The sequence below is a fragment of the Bufo gargarizans genome, chromosome 5 (assembly GCF_014858855.1).
Source record: "Bufo gargarizans isolate SCDJY-AF-19 chromosome 5, ASM1485885v1, whole genome shotgun sequence".
NCBI lineage: Eukaryota > Metazoa > Chordata > Amphibia > Anura > Bufonidae > Bufo > Bufo gargarizans.
In genome coordinates, this window is record NC_058084.1 from 360,156,207 (window position 1) to 360,178,923 (window position 22,717).

General features: G+C 44.5%; 1 protein-coding gene across 2 annotated transcripts in view; it reads left to right on the forward strand.

Moving 5' to 3' along the window:
• The window catches only part of KAT2B (lysine acetyltransferase 2B), a 120,691-nt gene that overhangs the window by 52,154 nt on the left and 45,820 nt on the right, over positions 1–22,717 (forward strand). For both annotated transcript variants that reach the window (XM_044294495.1, XM_044294498.1), the window contains exons 5-6: positions 18,587–18,768; positions 21,776–21,967. In XM_044294495.1, the coding sequence (XP_044150430.1) occupies positions 18,587–18,768; positions 21,776–21,967 (374 nt within the window). The remainder of the gene's footprint in view (positions 1–18,586; positions 18,769–21,775; positions 21,968–22,717) is intronic.

The following is a 22,717-nucleotide window of genomic DNA, read 5'->3' on the forward strand; positions in this document are numbered from 1 at the left end:
CCTGAAGAGGTTAATTGTGCGTATCATAGCCCCCTGTAAGAGATCAGGGCTGCCAGGCAGCAGGGGGCAGACCTCCCTCCCTCCCCAGTTTGAATATCATTGGTGGCAAGTGCGGCCCCCCCCTCCCTCCCTCTACTGTATTAATAACATTGGTGGCACAGTGTGCGGCCCCCCCTCCCTCTATTGTAATAATAACATTGGTGGCCAGTGTGCGGCCTCCCCCGGCCCCCCCCCCTCCCTCCCTCTATTGTAATAATAACATTGGTGGCACAGTGTGCGCCCAGCCCCCCCCCCCCCCAGCCCCCCCTCCCTCCCTCTATTGTAATAATAACATTGGTGGCACAGTGTGCGGCCTCCCCCCCCCCCCCGATCATTGGTGGCAGCGGAGTTCCGATCGGAGTCCCAGTTTAATCGCTGGGGCTCCGATCGGTAACCATGGCAACCAGGACGCTACTGCAGTCCTAGTTGCCATGGTTACTTAGCAATAGTAGAAGCATTATACTTACCTGCTGGCTGCTGCGCTGTCTGTGACCGGACGGGAGCTCCTCCTACTGGTAAGTGACAGGTCTGTGCGGCGCATTGCTTAATGATCTGTCACTTACCAGTAGGAGGAGGAGCTCCCGGCCGGTCACAGACAGCGCAGCAGGTAAGTATGATGCTTCTACTATTGCTAAGTAACCATGGCAACCAGGCCTGCAGTAGCGTCCTGGTTGCCATAGTTACCGATCGGAGCCCCAGCGATTAAACTGGGACTCCGATCGGAACTCCGCTGCCACCAATGATCGGGGGGGGGGGGGGGGGGTGGAGAGGGGAGGCCGCACACTGGCCACCAATGTTATTAATACAATAGAGGGAGGGAGGGGGGGCTGGCGCACACTGGACACCAATGTTATTATTACAATAGAGGGAGGGGGGGGCGGGGAGGGCCGCACAGCTGTGCTACCAATGTTATTAATACAATAGAGGGAGGGGGTGGGGGCGCACTACCCACCAATGATATTAATACAATAGAGGGAGGGGGGGGGGCCCGCACTGGCCACCAATGAAATTAAAACTGGGGAGGGAGGGGGTCTGCTGCCTGGCAGCCCCTGATCTCTTACAGGGGGCTATGATATAGGGGTTAATTGTGCAGGGGGCAGTCATGTACACAGTTCATAGTATATTCTAACTAGAAGCATCCCATCACTATGGGAACGCCTCTGTGTTAGAATATACTGTCGGATCTGAGTTTTGTGTGCATCCGTGTTCTTTCACGGGTCCGTGAACCGTTGTCCGTCAAAAAAATAGGATACACGGATCATGGATCATTGATACACGGATCATGGAGGCGGATGACAAACGGTGCATTGTCCGAGTTTTCAACGGACCCATTGAAAGTCAATGGGTCCGCAGAAAATCACGGAAAATTGAACAACGGCCACGGGTGCACACAACGGTCGTGTGCATGAGGCCTGAAATGGACAGCTGGCCCGAAAATTAATCCAAAAGTGGTTTAAAAATAGCCTTAGACTACATTCACACAACAGTGAAAAAAGTCCACTAAAAATGGCAAAATGGTCTTTTTATAGCAGACCTTTTTTCACAGACTTTTTGAGAAATGGACATTAAAAACCGTCCCCTTCAGTTATATGGAGGCTCTCGGGCCAAAATGGACAAAATAGGACATGTCCTATTTTATGACGTCCATTATTCACTGGTCATCAAAATAACCGGCATGTGGATCCGCAAAACACGGAGACCGGCTGCATGAATTCCGCAATTAGAATGCCGATTGCAGACAAGAATAGGACATGTTATAGCTTTTCCGTGGAGCTGTCGGCATCTTTTGTGGCCCTGTTGAAATGAATGGGTCTGCATCCGTTCCGCAAAATTGCGGAACGGATGCGGATTCATTCATACGGACATCTGAATGAGCCCTCAATCTGATTGGGGCAGCGCATTTCAGAAAACAGTAGTCGAAGGTTTGTATTATGGAGGAGGTTAAAGGACCACTATCCCAGCCTTTTCATCTTCTGCTGGAGAACGACTAGCGTGTACACTAGCATGAGCTCACAGGCAGACAAGAAGTTTAGGAAGGGGGTGGAACTTAACGCTGTATTAACTTTAATAAACATCCAGAGCAGTGTAAAAGAGGTGGGAGCTGAAAAATTTCAGCAGCTTCTTATAAAACCTCCTCCTTTATGTGTGCAGGGTTACTAGACAGTACCAGGCCACTAACCAACTTTCCGAAGAATGTCTGAATGTCAAGTTTGCCTATATAGCCAGGAGGGATTTCTCACTCTCTGTCTAGGAAACTATGACATTCATCAGATTTGGAGACCTGGATTACACGTCTCATGGAGCTGTACACACTGTCCATACAATGTTACCCTTACATAGTGCAAGTAATCCAGCTTTCCCAAATCTGCTAGCTATAGCTCTATTTAGGAGTGAAGAGGGGGATTTATCTTGAAAGATTTAGTATTCTGCACTCTATTACAGTTTCACCTAGTTCTAACCCAGCTTTCCTGAGACACTGAAAGGCAAATAAGCCTAGCTATGGCACTATTTAGGAGTGAGGAGGGGGATTTATCTTGGTAGACTTAGGGCTCATTCACATGGCCGTATGCTATCCGCAAAAATGCAGATCCGTTTTTTTTTTGCAGATTAGATGCTGTCTCATTCACTTCTATGGGACCTTTTCTTCCATTGCACGGCTCAGCAAAACAAATTAAACATGTCCTATACTTGTCAGTGAAAATCAGGACATGGCCCCATTGAAGTCTATGGTTCAGCAAAAAAACAGAATATAATCCGTTTTTTGCGGACATGCTGAACTGTCCGCAAAAAAACGGATCCGCATTTTTGCGGACAGCATTCGGCCATCTGAATGAGCCCTTAGCGTTCTGCAGTTTATTACAGCTCCACATGATTGTGTGGGGGTTTAGCTCTTCTTCGGGGTCATTCTCACAGATACGGCTTCAGGACACCAGGTTTCAGGTCCAAACAGTGCATTTATTGCGCCTCAGCAAACCAAACATAAATACAAAATAAACACCTGCCCGGCTGGGCTCTAACTAAACATGACGTTCCTGACTCACCTAAGTCACAGTCCACACCCTGTGAACCCATGCGGCTTTGTCAGCCAATGTCCCACAGCCTCCTGGCTGCTCCCACAACAATGTCTCCTTGGGGATAGAGATCTCTCAGCCCTCTCGGCTCAGACCACACAGAGCCACTCCAGCCTTCTGTGTGCAAGTCCCCACCCCCTCTCACTCTGAGGATTCCTTTATCCCCAGGTGATTACTGCACCTGGTCTTTCTTCAGACCTGGCGATTCTGAGGGAAGACACAGCAAATCCTGCCATATATCTCCCCTAACAACCATGAGGCATGTCCCTGCCTCACAGTTGTAACCTAGCTTTCCAAGGACCCTGAAAGGTAAGCCTGCCTAGCTATGGCATTATTTGGGAGTAAGGAGAATGATTTATTTAGGCAGACTTATTATTTAGTAGTCCCTACTAAAGGTCCATATAATTTATTTATTTTACTCACTTATATAATGCCAACATATTCCACAGCACTTCACAAGCATTATTATTATTTATTTATTACTCAGCTATCCCCGGACCCTGAATGACAAATCTGTCTAGCTGTGCTTCAGTTTGGAGAATTTGTCACTGGGATTCTTACTACAGGGTGGGCCATTTATATGGATACACCTTAATAAAATGGGAATGGTTGGTGATATTAACTTCCTGTTTGTGGCACATTAGTATATGTGAGGGGGGAACCTTGGCAGCCATGGCAGCCATTTTGAAGTCGGCCATTTTGAATCCAACTTTTGTTTTTTCAATAGGAAGAGGGTCATGTGACACATCAAACTTATTGGGAATTTCACAAGAAAAACAATGGTGTGCTTGGTTTTAACGTAACTTTATTCTTTCATGAGTTATTTACAAGTTTCTGACCACTTATAAAATGTGTTTAATGTGCTGCCCATTGTGTTGGATTGTCAATGCAACCCTCTTCTCCCACTCTTCACACACTGATAGCAACACCGCAGGAGAAATGCTAGCACAGGCTTCCAGTATCCGTAGTTTCAGGGGCTGCACATCTCGTATCTTCACAGCATAGACAATTGCCTTGAGATGACCTCAAAGATAAAAGTCTAAGGGGGTCAGATCGGGAGACCTTGGGGGCCATTCAACTGGCCCACAACTACCATTCCACATTCCAGGAAACTGTTCATCTAGGAATGCTTGGACCTGACTCCCATAATGTGGTGGTGCACCATCTTGCTGGAAAAACTCAGGGAACGTGCCAGCTTCACTGCATAAAGAGGGAAACACATCATCATGTAGCAATTTCGCATATCCAGTGGCCTTGAGGTTTCCTTTGATGAAGAATGGCCCCACTAACTTTGTACCCCATATACCACGCCATACCATCAATTTTTTGGTTCCAACAGTCTTGGAGGGATCTATCCAATGTGGGTTAGTAGTCCTAGAAAGTCACACACATATATAGTTGATAAATCTTTATTAAATAGAAAGATACAATGACAAATATTACATATACAGCAGTTTCAATCAAATGGTAAAAGGCTGCAGGAGGATAAAGTGACGAGTGCACTGGAGCCACCAAACAATCCCTAAACTGATATCTCAGATAGGTAAGATGGTACATAGGGTAAAAAGGACAAAGTGTTATATAAACTGATATAATAAATGGTTGTATGCCAATAAATAATTACACAGAAAGCACAACGTCCCTATTACGCAACCACACATCACAAAATGAGAACATAAAATCGCAATAATGTTGCAGAGAGGTCAGCCCAGTGATCACAACTGAGTGATCCAACGCTGATCCGCCTGCAGCCTGCAATACAAAATACAATAGACGGTGGAAAACCAATACTGACCAGAGTGGATAGAATGATGGCTCTTTGCCCGACGAGCGTTTCGCCTTGCTTCTTCAGGGGGCGCTTTCCACCGTCTATTGTATTTTGTATTGCAGGCTGCAGGCGGATCAGCGTTGGATCACTGAGTTGTGATCACCGGGCTGACCTCTCTGCAACATTATTACGATTTTATGTTCTCATTTTGTGATGTGTGGTTGCGTAATAGGGACGTTGTGCTTTCTGTGTAATTATTTATTGGCATACAACCATTTATTATATCAGTTTATATAACACTTTGTCCTTTTTACCCTATGTACCATCTTACCTATCTGAGATATCAGTTTAGGGATTGTTTGGTGGCTCCAGTGCACTCGTCACTTTATCCTCCTGCAGCCTTTTACCATTTGATTGAAACTGCTGTATATGTAATATTTGTCATTGTATCTTTCTATTTAATAAAGATTTATCAACTATATATGTGTGTGACTTTCTAGGACTTCTATTTACGTACACACATTCTCCTACACGCTAGCCTAATATCTTTGGTTGTGTATACTAATGTGGGTTAGTGTCAGACCAATAGCGGTGGTTTTGTTTGTTAACTTCACCATTCACATAAAAGTTTGCCTCCTCACTGAACAAAATCTTCGGCGTAAACTGAGGGTCCTGTTCCAATTTTTGTTTTGCCCATTCTGCACGCGCCGATCTGGGTCATCCTCGTTGAGATGCTGCAGTAGCTGGAGTTTGTAAGGGTGCCATTTGTGAGTAGCTAATATCCGCCGAAGGGATGTTCGACTAATGCCACTCTCCAGTGACATGCGGCAAGTGCTACGCTGTGGGCTCTTGCTGAATGAAGCTAGGACAGCCACTGATGTTTCTTCATTAGTGACAGATTTCATGCGTCCACATTTTGGCAAATCCAACACTGAACCAGTTTCACGAAACTTAGCAAGCAGTTTACTAACTGTAGCATGGGAGATGGGTGGTCTCGTAGGCTGTCTTGCATTGAAATCTGCTGCAATGACCCGGTTACTGCGTTCACCAGACATCAACACGTGTTAACCTCGGCGACATGTCAATGGCTGTAAACAAAGAGAAACTTGTAAATAACTCATAAAGTTACGTTAAAACCAAGCACACCATTGTTTTTCTTGTGAAATTCCCAATAAGTTTGATGTGTCACATTACCCTCTTCCTATTTAAAAAAAAAAGTTGGTTTCAAAATGTCCGACTTCAAAATGGCCGCCATGGTCATCGCCCATCTTGAAAAGTTTCCCCCCTCACATATACTAATGTGCCACAAACAGGAAGTTAATATCACCAACCATTCCCATTTTATTAAGGTGTATTCATACAAATGGCTCACCCTGTAGTCTGATTAGCAATGAGTTGTCTCATGATAAATATTCTGCAGTTTACAAACCAGTACCTGGATCTGAATACTTTTGTAATTACATGTAATTAAAAATTTTGCATAGCTACTGAGCTATTCAATAAAATCTATCTGTATAGCGCCACCTGCTGTTTGTTTTCTTTCTTATTTCTTTGTCTGTCACACTGAGATGGCCGCACGTGCTCAGTTTCATCCTTCAACTGCCTCCTGAGCTGTGATAGGTAGAGCTGAGACACGCCCCCTTAACTACAGCAGAAAATACACTCCCCTTGAGCTGTCAGCTTGATATAAATCTAGCAGAGCAATGGATGGGGAGTTCTCTGGATCCATGTGAGGTACAGGGCTGGTTCTAGTTTCGTTAGAAAGAGATTGTCATGTACGATATATGATTTTCATTTTTTACGTTAGTCATGGAATAACCCCTTTTGAAGGGGTTGGCCACTATACAAGTACTTTCCACTATATAGTGGGAGGTAGTGTAAAAAAAAAGAGTTTCCTAATATACTTTATAAAAAAAAAGTCTGAATGGTAATGTTTTTATAGTGAACCCCACCCCCTCAGCCCCGCTCTGCACGCAGCCAGTTTGCCCATGACTGCACGCGACATGGAGGAGCTTTAGAGAAAGCTCGTCCATGGCTTTATTCTAACTGCACATGCGCTGCTTTTCCTAATAAGAGCAGCGCATGCCCAGTCTGCCCCTGCCACTAACACGCTCTTACTTTTCTTCCCGCTCCGAACTCTGACAGGAATAAGCCGGTTGTAGAGACGGAGTCCGAGCAGGGAGCGCGCCAGTGGCAGGGGCAGACTGGGCATGCGCTGCTCTTATTAGGAAAAGCCATGTTAGAATAAAGCCATGGACAAACTGGCTGCAGGCAGAGCCGGGCTGAGGGGGTGGGGCTCATTACCATTCAGATTTTTTTAATAAAGTATATTAGGAAACTCTTTTTTACCCAACCTCCCACTATATAGTGGAAGTACTTGTATAGTGGCCAACCACTTTAACCGCTTGCCGTCACGGTAACCCCGATAGGCGTCCGGACGGCAGCGCTCTCAGGTCTCAGTGACGCCTATTGGCGTCATCTCGTAAGACCTGAGATTTCCTGTGAACGCGCGCTCACAGGATTGCGCAGTTCACAAGTTTAATTACAGCCTGCCAGCGCTGATCATTGGCTGTCAGGCTGTAGATTTTTAAAAGAACCAATCAAATTGGTATATCAGACACTATTTTGTAAATAGCGTCTGATATACCTGCTACCTGCTCCTCTGGTGGTCCCTTTTGCTTGGATCGACCACCAGAAGACACAGGCAGCTCTGTAAGTAGCACCAAACACCCCACACACACATTACACTCCCCCCCCCCGTCACTTATTAACCCCTTATTAACCCCTGATCACCCCATATAGACTCCCTGATTACCCCCCTGTCATTGATCACCCCCCTGTAAGGGTCCCTTATCACCGCCAGTTACTTAGCTACTTGTTAGGTAGTTAGCGCCCACCGCACCACAGTCACTGATTAGCGTCATCGCTGTCGCTAATCAGCACTGGTACTATATAGTATCTGTAAGTGATCAAGACTGATCGCAATCAGATCTATATCAGTACATTAGGGTCACCTTAGGCTCTACAAAAAACACAGTGTTCGCCAGATCAGGCCTGATCTTGTGCGCACAATTGCGTTTAGTCCACCCCACCGTAAAAAACACCGTAAAATCGCTGCGGCGCTATGAAGATCACTTTTGAGCTTTTTGGATCTTTATTAGCAATCACAGCTTTACTTCGCAAGCACTCCTTTTTTATTAGACAGGTGTGCTCTTTTTCCTGGGTAGTCTCAGAGGAATACCCCCTAAATTTAGTTAGCCCAAAATGTCAAAAAAGGGGCATTTTTAAGCATTTAAATTCCAAACTACTTCTCACACTTTAGGGCCCCTAAAAATGCCAGGGCAGTATAAATACCCCACAAGTGACCCCATTTTGGAAAGTAGACACCCCAAGGTATTCCGTGAGGGGCATGGCGAGTTCATGTAAAATTTTATTTTTTGTCCCAAGTTATATGGAATATGATTTGTGGACTTTGATTTTTATTTTTTTCTTACAAAGTCTCATATTCCACTAACTTGTGACAAAAAATTAAATTTTACATGAACTCGCCATACCCCTCACGGGATACCTCGGGGTGTCTTCTTTCCAAAATGGGGTCACTTGTGGGGTATTTATACTGCCCTGGCATTTTAGGGGCCCTAAAGCGTGAGAAGTAGTTTGGAATCCAAATGCGTAAAAATGCCCTGTGAAATCCTAAAGGTACTCATTGGAATTTGGGCCCCTTTGTGCACCTAGGCTTCAAAAAAGTGTCACATGTGGTATCGCCGTACTCAGAAGAAGTAGGGCAATGTGATTTGGGGTGTATTTTTACATATACCCATACTGTGTGTGAGAAATATCTCTGTAAATGACAACTTTTTACATTTTTATACAAAGTTGTCAATTTACAGAGATATTTCTCTCACCCAGCATGGGTATATGTAAAAATACACCCCAAAACACATTGCCCTACTTCTTCTGAGTACGGCGCTACCACATGTGTGACACTTTTTTGCAGCCTAGGTGCGTAAAGGGTCCGAAAGTCCAACGTTACCTTTAGGCTTTACAGGGTTGCTCACAATGTAGCCCCGCCCAAAATGCCAGAACAGTAAGCACACCCCACAAATGACCCCATTTCGGAAAGTAGACACCCCAAGGGGTATTCGCTGAGGGGCATAGTGAGTCCGTGGTAGATTTTTATTTTTTTTGCCAGAAGTTAGCAGAAATGGAAACTTTATTAAATATTTTTTTTTCCTCAGAAAGTGTCATTTTCCGCTAACTTGTGAAAAAAAATTAAATCATACATGAACTCACCATGCCCCTCCGCGAATACTTTGGGGTGTCTTCTTTCTAAAATGGGGTCATTTGGGGGATATTTATACTATCCTGGCATTCTAGCACCTCAAGAAACATTACAGGTGCTCAGAAAGTCAGAGCTGCTTCAAAATGCGGAAATTCAAATTTTTGTACCATAGTTTGTAAACGCTATAACTTTTGGGCAAACCAATAAATATACACTTATTGGATTTTTTTTTTTATCAAAGACATGTAGCACAAATTCTGACACAAACCTGTATAGAAATGTAATTATATTTGAACAATTTTACCAGAAAAAGTTAAAAATACACTTTTTTTTTTAGAAAATTGCGGTCTTTTTGGATTAAAGGGGTTGTCCAAGTTATATTTATTGATGACCTATCCTCAGGATAGGTCATCAATATCAGATCGGCGGGGATCCGACACCTTGAAGAGAAGGCGTGCGCGGTGTCAGCGCTGCCTCCTCTTCACTGTTTACCTTCTAGCCGTTGCATCTGCAGTGGTGAGCAGGTGTAATTACACCCAAGCCTTCCTATTGAAAGGAATGGGACGGCTTGGGTGTAATTACACCTGCTCACCACTGCAGATGCAACGGCTAGAAGGTAAACAGTGAAGAGGAGGCAGCGCTGACACCGCGCGCGCCTTCTCTTCAAACAGCTGATCGGAGGGGGTGCCGGGTGTCGGACCCCCTCCGATCTGATATTGATGACCTATCCTGAGGATAGGTCATCAATAAATAGACCTTAAACAACCCCTTTAATATCATAAAAATGAAAAATCTCAGCAGCAATCAAATCCCACCAAAAGAAAGCTGTATTTGTGAGAAGAAAAGGAGGTAAAATTCATTTGGGTGCCAAGTTGCATGACCAAGCAATAAACCGTTAAAGTTGTGAAGTGCCGATTTGTAAAAAAGGGCCTGGTCACTAGGGGGTATAAACCTGTGGTCCTTAAATGGTTAAGTAATGAAGGTGATAGAAGAGTGTTTGAAACAGTGTCTAGAAAGACTAACAATTTAATTAGTTTTCCTGACCAGACAAGCCATTTGACTCCTTGCCATGTGAACAGTACCGGAAAAATCAAGCTCAAACCATTATAGTATATCATGTTTTCCTATAAATGTAATAATTTTACACAATAAGAAAATAGTATTTAACAGTAGACATCCACTTAAGGTCCTTCACACATACATTTAAGGCCTCATGCACACGACCGTTGTGTGCATCCGTGTCCGTTGTTCCGTTTTCCGTGATTTTCTGCGGACCAATTGACTTTCAATAGGTCCGTTCAAAACTCGGAAAATGCACAGTTGTTCATCCGCATCCGTGATCCGTGTTTCCTGTCCATCAAAAAATATGACCTGTCCTATTTTTTGGACGGACAACGGTTCGCGGACCCATTCAAGTCAATGGGTCCGTAAAAAAACACGGATGCACACAAGATTGTCATCCGCGTCAGTGATCCGTGTCCGTAGGCTACTTTCACACGGACGGATTGCAGATCCGTCTGCATAAAAGCTTCTTCAGAGCTGAGTTTTCACTTTGTGAAAACTCAGATCCGACAGCATATTCTAACACAGAGGCGTTCCCATAGTGATGGGGACGCTTCAGGTTAGAATATACTGAAAACTGTGTACATGACTGCCCCCTGCTGCCTGGCAGCACCCGATCTCTTACAGGGGGCTGTGATCCGCACAATTAACCCCTCCCCTGTATTACATTCATTGGTGGCCAGTGCGGCCTCCCCTCTCCCCCCCTCCTAATTAAAATCCCCCCCATATACTATGGCCCCAGTTGTGCCCCCATCTTTATATTTTGGCCCAAGTTGTGCCCTCATACATATACTATGACCCCAGATGTGTCCCTATACATATATTTTGGCCCCAGTTGTGCCCCCACAGATATATTATGGCCCCAGTTGGTGGCAGCGGAGAGTTCCGATCGGAGTCCCAGTTTAATCGCTGGGGCTCCATCGGTAACCATGGCAACCAAGATGCTACTGCAGTCCTGGCTGCCATGGTTACTTAGCAATTTTAGACGCTTTATACTTATCTGCGCTGTATGTGACCGGCCGGGCGCTCCTCCACTGGTAAGTGACAGGTCTGTGCTATAAGCAATGCGCCGCACAGACCTTTCACTTACCAGTAGGAGGAGCGCCCGGCCGGCCACAGACAGCGCAGGTAAGTATAATGCTTCTAAAATTGCTAAGTAACCATGGCAGCCAGGACTGCAGTAGCGTCGTGGTTGCCATGGTTATCGATTGGAGCCCCAGCGATTAAACTGGGACTCCGATCGGAACTCTCCGCTGCCACCAACTGGGGCCATAATATATCTATGGGGGCACAATTGGGACCGTAATATATGTATGGGGGCACAACTGGGACCGTAATATATGTATGGGGGCACAACTGGGACCGTAATATATGTATGGGGGCACAAATGGGACCGTAATATATGTATGGGGGCACATCTGGGGTCGTAATATATGTATAGGGACACATCTGGGGTCATAGTATATGTATGAGGGCACAACTGGGGCCATAATATAAAGATGGGGGCACAACTGGGGCCATAGTATATGGGGGGGGGGATTTTAATTAGGAGGTGGGTGGAGAGGGTAGGTCGCACTGGCCACCAATGAATTTAAAACTCGGGAGGGAGGGAGGGGGGTCTGCCCCCTCCTGCCTGGCAGCACCTGATCTCTTACAGGGGGCTACGATACGCACAATTAACCCCTCAGGTGCGGCACCTGAGGGTTTAATTGTGCGGATCACAGCCCCCTGTAAGAGATCGGGTGCTGCCAGGCAGCAGGGGGCAGTCATGTACACAGTTCTTAGTATATTCTAACTGGAAGCGTCCCCATCACTATGGGAACGCCTCTGTGTTAGAATATACTGTCGGATCTGAGTTTTCACGATCTAATTCAAATCCGATGGTATATTCTAACATAGAGGCGTTCCCATGGTGATGGGGACTCTTCAAGTTAAAATATACCCTGACTTTACATTGAAAGTCAATGGGGGACGCATCCGTTTGCAATTGCACCATATTGTGTCAACGTCAAACGGATCCGTCGCCATTGACTTGCATTGTAAGTCAGGACAGATCCGTTTGGCTCCGCACGGCCAGGCGGACACCAAAACGACTTTTTTTTTTAAACTTTTCTTCATGTCTGGTGATCCTCCAAAAATCACGGAAGTCACACGGAAAAAAAAAACGATCACGGAACAACGGAACCCCGTTTTGCGGACCGTGAAAAAAAAACAGTTGTGTGCATGAGGCTTTACTCTGGACTTTTTTTCCCAGAAAAACGCCACCACATTTTTTGCCACCTGCAGATTTTTTGCACATAGTGGCCCAGATTTACTTATCATGTAGATGGCATAAGCTTAGACATTCTGTCTAGACCTGCACCAGATCTGTCACAGGGACTCAGGCTGGATGACACTTTTCTCTGACTCTATCAACTATTGGTTGGCTTAATGTGAGACGAAATGGAGCATCTTAACCCCTGAGGTCCTTAAGGACACATGACGTACCGGTACGTCATGGGTTTAAAACGCGATTGCGGCGTGGTGGGGGTTAATCGGAACAGGATGCCCGCTGAAATCATTCAGCAGGCATCCTGTCACAACGCCGGGTCATATAACCCCCCCGTATTGGCGATCGCAGCAAACCGCAGGTCAATTCAGACCTGCGGTTTGCAGCGCTTTCTGCAGTTTCTGATCGCGGGGATCAGAAACTGTAAAATGCCCAAAATAAAGATTTTTTCACCCCCCTGCACCCCTGAATGATTTTATGCCGGCGGGTGTTGCAGGGGGGGGGGTTTCAGGCGGTGCGGGAGGCGGGCGGTGCGGCAGGCGGGATCGCAATCCCCCGCCCACCTCCTCTTGAATATTCATTGGCGTCCAGTGGGTATACCAGAGTGTCAGCACATTGCTGACACTCTGGTATAAACGGCTGACATCTGTGCTGTGATGTCAGCCGTTTAACCCTTTCCATACCGTACGGACCGCGGTATGGAAAAGGTTAACAGTCAGGGAGCTCCCTCCCTCTCCCATCGGGGGGCTGCTGTGCCTTTGCAGCCCCCAGACAGGATGGGGTCACAGAGGGAGGGAACCCCCCTCCTTCCCCTTCCCTGTCTGCTCAGTTGTGGCAGACAGGGAAGGTTCCCATGGCAACAGGACATCCTGCTGTCCATGGTGCTGAACAGATCTGTGCTAAAGGCATAGATCTGTTCAGACAAAGTGTAAGTAAAATACAGTACAATACACTATATAGTGTACTGTATTATACAGACATCAGACCCACTGGATCTTCAAGAACCAAGTGGGTCTGGGTAAAAAAAAAATGTAAAAAAAAAAGTGAAAAAAGTAAAGATAAAAAAAAACATTTATCACTGAATAAAATTTTTTAAAATTAAATACACTACACATATTATGTATCGCCGCGTCCGTAATGACCTGATCTATAAAGCGGTCATGTTACTTTCCCCGCACGGTGAACGCCATGAAAATAAAAAAATAAAAACTGAGGAAATGAAATTTTGCCCACCTTACTTCCCAAAAAAAGGTAATAAAAGTGATAAAAAAAAGTCGCATGTACGCCAAAATAGTACCAATCAAACCGTCATCTCATCCCGCAAAAATCATACCCTACCCAAGATAATCGCCCAAAAACTGAAAAAAATATGGCCTATTTTTTTCACGGACAACAGTTTGTGGACCCATTCAAGTCAATGGGTTCGTGAAAAAAAAAGGAGGCACACAAGATTGTCACCCGCGTCAGTTTTTTTCCTATCATTTGCATGGCAAAGATTTTTTTTTACTTTCCTTCATATCTGGAGATCCTCCAAAAATAAAGGAAGACACACGGAAACAAAAACGGACACGGATGACGGAACAACGGAACCCCTTTTTGTGGACCGCAAAAAAATATTGTCGTGTGCATGAGGCCTTACATAAATAAAAAGTATACATATTAGGTATCACCGCGTCCGTTTCGACCGGCTCTATAAAAATATCACATGACCTAACCCCTCAGATGAACACCTTAAAAAAAATAATAACCGGTGTAAAAAAAGCCATTTTTTGTCATCTTGCGTCACAAAAAGTGTAATAGCAAGCTATCAGAAAGTCATATGCACCCCAAAATAGTGCCAATCTTACCGTCATCTCATCCCACAAAAAATGAGACCCTACCTAAGATTATCGCCCAAAAACTGAAAAAACTATGGCTCTCAGACTATGGAGACACTAAAACATGATTTTTTTTGTTTAAAAAATGAAATCATTGTGTAAAACTTACATAAATAAAAAAAAAAAAAAAAAAACTGTCAAGGTAGGGAGGCTCAACACTTGGATGGACGGATAGCGGTGGGTTCACTGCTCACTGGGTCACCCACCCAGTTTAAAGTGAAAATGTAGCAAAAGCAGACTAGCAGGCACACCACCTTCTGGAAAAATGTGGAATACTCTATAATACTGTATTTGAATATTTAATCAATTGTATAGTAAACACTTCAATAGTACAGGATATCACACAATGTGTATAAGAACACTCAATAGAAATACATTCAATAAAGCCACAAAATAAAATCACTAAAACGTCACTGAATGACCAAACAGAAATGTTCAGAGGTGTGGCACTCTCAACTAGTGCGGAGTCCAATGTATACAATCTCCTGAAATATATCACAATTATCGCATAGGAATATCCGGCTGTAACAAAAATAGATGCACTCCACTTTTCTAATAGGCTGGCCATTAGCGTCTGCATAGATAATTGCCAAGCTTATCAGATTGTCTCTATGAGGCTCTTACCACTCCGTAGTATCGGTTTCCGTTGATGTATCAGCAGAATCGCTGGATCATATACCTGCACGGAGAGGTGGAAGGTGTATGCAGGTATATGATCCAGCGATTCTGCTGATACATCAACGGAAACCGATACTACGGAGTGGTAAGAGCCTCATAGAGACAATCTGATAAGCTTGGCAATTATCTATGCAGACGCTAATGGCCAGCCTATCAGAAAAGTGGAGTGCATCTATTTTTGTTACAGCCGGATATTCCTATGCGATAATTGTGATATATTTCAGGAGATTGTATACATTGGACTCCGCACTAGTTGAGAGTGCCACACCTCTGAACATTTCTGTTTGGTCATTCAGTGACGTTTTAGTGATTTTATTTTGTGGCTTTATTGAATGTATTTCTATTGAGTGTTCTTATACACATTGTGTGATATCCTGTACTATTGAAGTGTTTACTATACAATTGATTAAATATTCAAATGCAGTATTATAGAGTATTCCACATTTTTCCAGAAGGTGGTGTGCCTGCTAGTCTGCTTTTGCTACATTTTCAAATAAAATAATTGTATACATATTAGGTATCGCTGCGTCCGTGACAACCTGCTCTATAAAAATACCACATGATCTAACCTGTCAGATGAATGTTGTAAATAACAAAAAAAGTGCCAAAAAAGCAATTTCTTGTTACCTTGCCTCACAAAAAGTGTAATATAGAGCAACCAAAAATCATATGTACCCTAAACTAGTACCAACAGAACTGCCACCCTATCCCGTAGTTTCTAAAATTGTGTCACTTTTTTGGAGTTTCTACTCTAGGGGTGCATCAGGGGGGCTTCAAATGGGACATGGTGTCCAAAAAAACAGTCTAGCAAAATCTGCCTTCCAAAAACCGTATGGCATTCCTTTCCTTCTGCGCCCTGCCGTGTGCCCGTACAGCAGTTTACGACCACATATGGGGTGTTTCTGTAAACTACAGAATCAGGGCCATAAATAATGAGTTTTGTTTGGCTGTTAACCCTTGCTTTGTAACTGGAAAAAAAATATTAATATGGAAAATCTGCCAAAAAAGTGAAATTTTGAAATTGTATCTCTATTTTCCATTAAATCTTGTGCAACACCTAAAGGGTTAACAAAGTTTGTAAAACCAGTCTTTAATACCTTGAGGGGTGTAGTTTCTTAAATGGGGTCATTTTTATGGAGTTTCTACTCTAGGGGTGCATCAGGGGGGCTTCAAATGTGACATGGTGTAAAAAAAAAAAAAAAAACTGTCCAGCAAAATCTGCCTTCCAAAAACCATACGGCGCATCTTTCCCTCTACGCCCTACTGTGTGCCTGTACAGTAGTTTACGGCCACATATGGGGTGTTTCTGCAAACTACAGAATTGGGGCAATAAATATAGCATTTTGTTTGGCTGTTAACCCTTGCTTTGTTACTGGAAAAAATGGATTAAAATTGAAAATTTGCCCAAAAATTTAAATTCTCAAATTTCATCTCCATTTGCCAATAACTATTGTGCAACACCTAAAGGGTTAACAAAGTTTGCAAAATCAGTTTTGAATACATTGAGGGGTGTAGTTTCTAGAATGGGGTCATTTTTGGGTGGTTTATATTATGTAAGCCTCACAAAGTGACTTCAGACCTGAACTGGTCCCTAAAAAGTGGGTTTTTAAAAATGTCTGAAAAATTTCAAGATTTACTTCTAAACTTCTAAGCCTTGTAACATCCCCCAAAAATAAAATATCATTCCCAAATTGACCCAAACAGGAAGTAGACATATGGGGAATGTAAATTAATAACTATTTTTGTAGGTATTACTATGTATTATAGAAGTAGAGAAATTGAAACTTTGAAATTTGCTATTTTTTACAAATTTTTGGTAAATTTGGTATTTTTTTATAAATAAAAATGATTTTTTTTTACTTCATTTTACCAGTGTCATGAAGTACAATATGTGACGAAAAACAGTCTCAGAATGGCCCGGATAACTCAAAGTGTTTTAAAGTTATCACCACTTAAAGTAACACTGGTCAGATTTGCAAAAAATTGCCTGGTCCTCAAGGTGAAATAAGGCTGTGTCCTTAAGGGGTTAAGCCATACCTCTTTCCCACAAAGCTCCTCCACTTCCCACTAAACCCACCTTCTAGTTGGGCAAGTCAGAAAAAAAAGTGTAGAAACCCTAGTTGTGCCAAATTGTGCTAAAATTCCTCCAATTTGCACCATTTTTAGACACATTATTAAATATAAGCAGTTGTGCTTCAGGGTGTTTTTCCCTTATAGAGAAGGTGATGTGAAAACCCATGAAAGAAAGCCAAGAGCTCCAGCATGCTATGTTTTTGAAAAAAGATTTAAAAAAAACAAAATCCCGTATTGCGGCACAGAACCATTGACTTGAATGGGTCCACAATTCCTATATTTTGGGGTGTGGAGGCAGCACGGACACAAAAGCTCACAAAAGAGCTTCTGAGTGCTTCCGATCCATGTCTCTGCTCCGCATCTTGCGGACTGCGCACACATTCATCCTTGATACAGAATTCACATGGCCGGTGCCCGTATATTGCGGACCCGCTGTTTGCGGTCTGCAATAAGGGCACGGATGGCTTACCATTGTGTGAATGGGCCCTAACAAAAATGCCAGTAGCAAAAGCGCTTGTGTTTCCTGCATTTCATATTTCCCATAGACCTTCAGCCCACATCTGGAGCTGTCGTTTTTGCAGTAAAAAATGCTGCAAAAAAAAAAAAAAAAACACAGGTGCAAAAAATGAGGCCACTAAAAATGCAAGTGCAGAAAAATGCCAGCAAAAACCTGCATGTGAAAGCACCTTTATTAAGTGTTAATATGTTGTAACTTTAAAGGGATTTTGTCACCTCGTTTTAGCCTATAGAGATGCGGACATGCACGGCTAGATCGCCGCTAGCATGTCCGCAATATACCTGTCCCATAAAGCGGTGTCCTTTTATTGTGTTTAAAAAAAGATTTTTAGAGATATGTAAATGAGCCTGGTAAGGAGTCCAAGGGGCTGTACTAACCTTCTTGGTGCCCAGCCATGCCCACCTGTGAAGGAGCCCAGCACCGCCTGCGTCCTCCGAATCTCCTCCTTTCTTCACGGTTAGATTGCCGTAATCTCGCGAGCTTGCACGTGCGCAGTGCCGGTATAGTGTTCTTTCCCTGTGCTGGCATCAGCTGCAGGGAAGGAACTGCGCATGCGCGAGCTCGCGCATCACGAGATTACAGCAATCTAACTGTGAAGAAAGAAGGAGATTCGGAGGACACAGGCGGTGCTGGGCTCCTTCACAGGGGGGCGTGGCTGGGCACCAAGAAGGTTAGTACAGACCCTTGGGCTCCTTACCAGGCTCATTTACATATATATAAAATCATTTTTTAAACACAATAAAGGGACACCGCTTTATGGGGCAGGTATATTGCGGACATGCTAGCGGCGATCTAGCCGTGCATGTCCGCATCTCTATAGGCTAGAGCAAGGTGACAGAATCCCTTTAAGTTGGCTATTAATACATGCACCCAGAAAATTCTGTATGCTCATATACAGTAAAGCTGCTGCTTCTGAACATCTCATTTATTTTCATTTTGTTTCCTTTAAGGGTGTAAACAATTTTGTGCAGTATAAATTTAGCCATCTACCTGCAAAAGAACGACAAACTATTATAGAGTTGGCAAAAATGTTTCTAAATCATATCAACTACTGGCATCTAGAAACTCCTTCACAACGAAGGCAGAAATCCCCTGCTGAAGACATTGCTGCCTACAAAGTCAATTATACAAGGTATATATTTTATCAGGTAATTATAAATATGGTTAATTTTACTGGGTGTTCACTGAAGTGCATGTGCAGAAATAGGAATGTGTCCTCTGAAACAGCTGATCACAGTTTAATAACTTGGGGGTTGCGTTTTGAATTTTCATTAGGGAGTGTACCCTGGAAATATTATTATTTACTAAAGGTGTTGTCTCACTTCAGCAAATGGCATTTGTGATGTAGAGAAAGTTAAAGGGGTTATCCGGGTTCAGAGCTGAACCTAGACATACCCATATTTTCACCTAGCATTGGAGCATCTCCTGCTCCGATGCGCTCCCTTGCCCTGCGCTAGATCGCGCAGGGCAAGGGCTCTTTTGTTTACAATAACACACTGCCGGGCGGAGGCTTCCGGTGATGTCACCGGCTCATATGGGCATGCTTTAGCGCTTCCTTAGCTGTTTTACTGGATAGGGTAGTGCTAAAGTCTGCCCATCAGTGCCGTTGACGTCACAGGGCTTCCTGGCAGCCCCATGGAGAACCCGGTTCGTCACCGGAACTCCTGAAAATGCTAAATCGCGCAAGAAAAAGGAGAGCATCGGAGCATGAACTGCTCCGATGCTCAAGTCAGGGGGGCTGCCTGGGTGAAAATGGAGGTATGTCACCCGGACAACCCCTTTAATACAAGGCACTTACTAATGTACTGTAATTATCCATATTGCTTGCTTTGCTGGCTGGACTTATTTTTCCATCATATCATACACTATACCTATTATACAGGGTGGTCGTTTCCATGGTTTTAACCATGGAAATGAGCAGTGTATAATGCGATGGAAAAATTAGTCTAGCCAGCAAAGGAGGTAGGAGCTCTAGGGATCGCACCGTGGCACCGTGGGAGCTCTAGGGATCCTAAAGATATGCCACTAATGTCTGAGATGATAAAGCCCCTTTAAGCAGACTCCTCAGGGTCAGGGTCCATTCACACATCCGCAAGTATTTGGCGGTCCGGCCATGTACGTTCCACATTTTGTGAATAGACCCTTAAAGGGATTCTTTCACTCAGATTTTGTACAATTATCTATGGAAATACATGAGTAGTACTGCAGATATGGAAGCTAGATCGCTATTTTTGATTTTAATACTGCCCCCCGCTCCTCTGCTGTCAGCACTCAGAGGTGCATTGAAATACATTTTCAGGACTGCTGTGCATGCACGAGTCCTCTCCGTTATGTTTGCAATGCACAGCAGTCCTGACTTTGTATTTCAGTGCAGCCTTTAATGCCGACAACGAGGGACCGGGGAGCAGTAGGAAAATAAAATATAGTGATCTGGACTCCTTATCTGCAGGACTACTCATGTATTACTGTATACAATAGTCCAATATTGGGATGACAGATACTCTTTAGGGGGCATACACACCACCATAGTGTCACGATGGGGAGTGGGGAAACCCCTCCACCGTACAATGTCACCAGCAACTAGGCCATAGGCAGGGAAAAGGGGAGCTGGTCGCCTCCTAAGGCTTCCCTAAAATAGCCCTAGTCTCCTGGCTGTATGAGCCGCCTTCAATGGTAAGGGAGCTCATACCCACGAACCTAGAAGTCTAGGAATCCCTGCATCGCCCTCAACATCGTGACAACGCAGAGACCTCCTGTTCATCCATCACCACGGATGAAAGGCGTCTCCAGCGGCCCAGTAGCTGACAGGGATGAAGACAATGCAGCAACTGCGCTGCAGGTAAGAACACTGTGTAACAACAGGACATCAAACACTTACCTGCCGCAGCAAAGATGGAAAACACCAAAACAACCTGGACCCCCATGTGGACACCAGTGCAAGCAGGCTCCAGGCATGGCTGCTAATATCTTTAGGTTCATTCATCCGGGAAACCAATGAGACCCCCTTTCGGAGGTAACACACACAAAGGGAGACGTCTTGCACACATGCAGGGACAAACACCAACAGCATCCCAGACATGCAACCACAAATAAGACGTACAACAAACCTCCAACTTGAACCCACACCATAAACGACACACCAGGAGGGGAAGGAAGACAAGGAGGAAACACTCAGTATGACATTGCTAATAACCTTGATGTCAAACTTCTCTCATGCAAGGCAGACAAACCAAACTGATCTCAGTCTCAAGGCCACAGTATATAAAGAGACCTGAGACAACACCCAACTCACCACTATGCTCCAGCCAGTGACTTAACCCCACACACACCACACAGCAGGGAGACTACAGACTACCGCAGACAACACAGCAGGGAGACTACAGACTACCGCAGACAACAGTATGCGTGCTCAGCAAGTCACGGCGCCAAAAGCAAAACCTGTGACACTGCCACAACATGCCAAAACAGCAACATGTTGCCACCGGCAACAGCAAGCGGGGCAACAGTGTCACGGCGTACACCATAGACCGTGACACATAGTTTCAGTCCACATCTGTTCTGCATTTTTTGCGGACCGATTCACTTCAATGGGACCGCACAAGATGCGGACAGCACGCAGTGTCCATTCTGTGGCCCCTCAAAAAAGATAGATCATGTCCTATTCTTGTCCATTTTGCGGACAGGAATTTCTAGAAGAGGCAGGAAGTGCTTATCCGCTAAATGTGGAACGCACTCAGCCTGTATTCGTGTTTTGCAGATCTGCAATTTGTTGGCTGCAAAAAGGATACAGCCGTGTGAATGCCCTCTTAAGCGGTAGTGGCATATTTTGTATTAGCATTTTATTTCGGGCAAGTCTCTCTAACTCTATTATTATTATTAATAATTTATTATTAAAGCGCCATTCATTCCATGGCGCTGTACATATGATAAGAGGTATACTGTACATAATACAGACAATTGCACTAAGCATGAACAAGACGAGTCACAAACTGGCACAGAAGGAGAAGGGCCCACAATCTACAAGTGAACTACCTTTTACAAGTGAATGACCAGCCAGTAATCCAGAACATGAACTGTGCATCATACGGAGGTGTATAATGAGCTCTTATGTACTAATATGAATGTGCTTGATGTTGTAGGTGGCTCTGTTACTGCAATGTCCCGCAGTTCTGCGACAGCCTGCACCGATATGAGACAACGCAGGTGTTCGGACGTACGCTGCTGCGTTCAGTCTTCACGGTTATGAGACGGCAGCTGTTGGAGCAGGCCAGGCAGGAGAAAGATAAACTTCCACAGGAGAAGAGAACTCTAATATTGACCCATTTCCCAAAGTATGACATACTTACAACTCCATGTAACTATCAGGCTGTTGGGCTGTTTTATCAGATTCCCCTGTGATCAGCTGTGTGGTCTGTGTAAGTGGGAGGAGTTAGGGGCGGGGCTCAGAGGAGTCCGTGGCAGTTGGTGAGTCGCCATTTTGAATGAGTGGTGAATCCCTGAGAGCAACTGGCATTTGACGGGCAGCAGTATATCAGGCGGCCTGTAGTGTGTGGAGTGACCTGCTCATATACACAGATCCAGGCGGGACCCCTGCAAGGTTGAGTTCTCTGACCTGTATACCAGGGATCAGACACCTTCAGCACTCCAGCTGCTGTGAAACTACAACCCCCAACATGCACACTTACTCAGCTATCCTTGTAACGCCTCTAGAAGTGAAAGGAGCATTCTGGAGTTTCAGAACAGCTGGAGAGCCGGAGGTTGCTGATCTCTGCTGTATACCTTCTGCAGCCATAAGTGACCAGTAAAACAAGTATATCCCTGTCATATTCATAGCAGGCCCTGTTTCTGTTGTACGTCAAGCGGATGCGTTTAGAAATGTATGGCTCGCCGTACCCATAGACTGTGATTGGGCAAACATTATTCAGAAGTGCATACTTGTCATTGGTCACGTTTCTGTACATTGTTTTGCAGGACTGAATAACGTTGCATACCACGTGTACTTTTTTTTACATTGCAGCGAATGGGAGACGGATGGAAATGTAAGGGCGGGTTCATGTTACGTTTTTCCCATCCTTTTAACA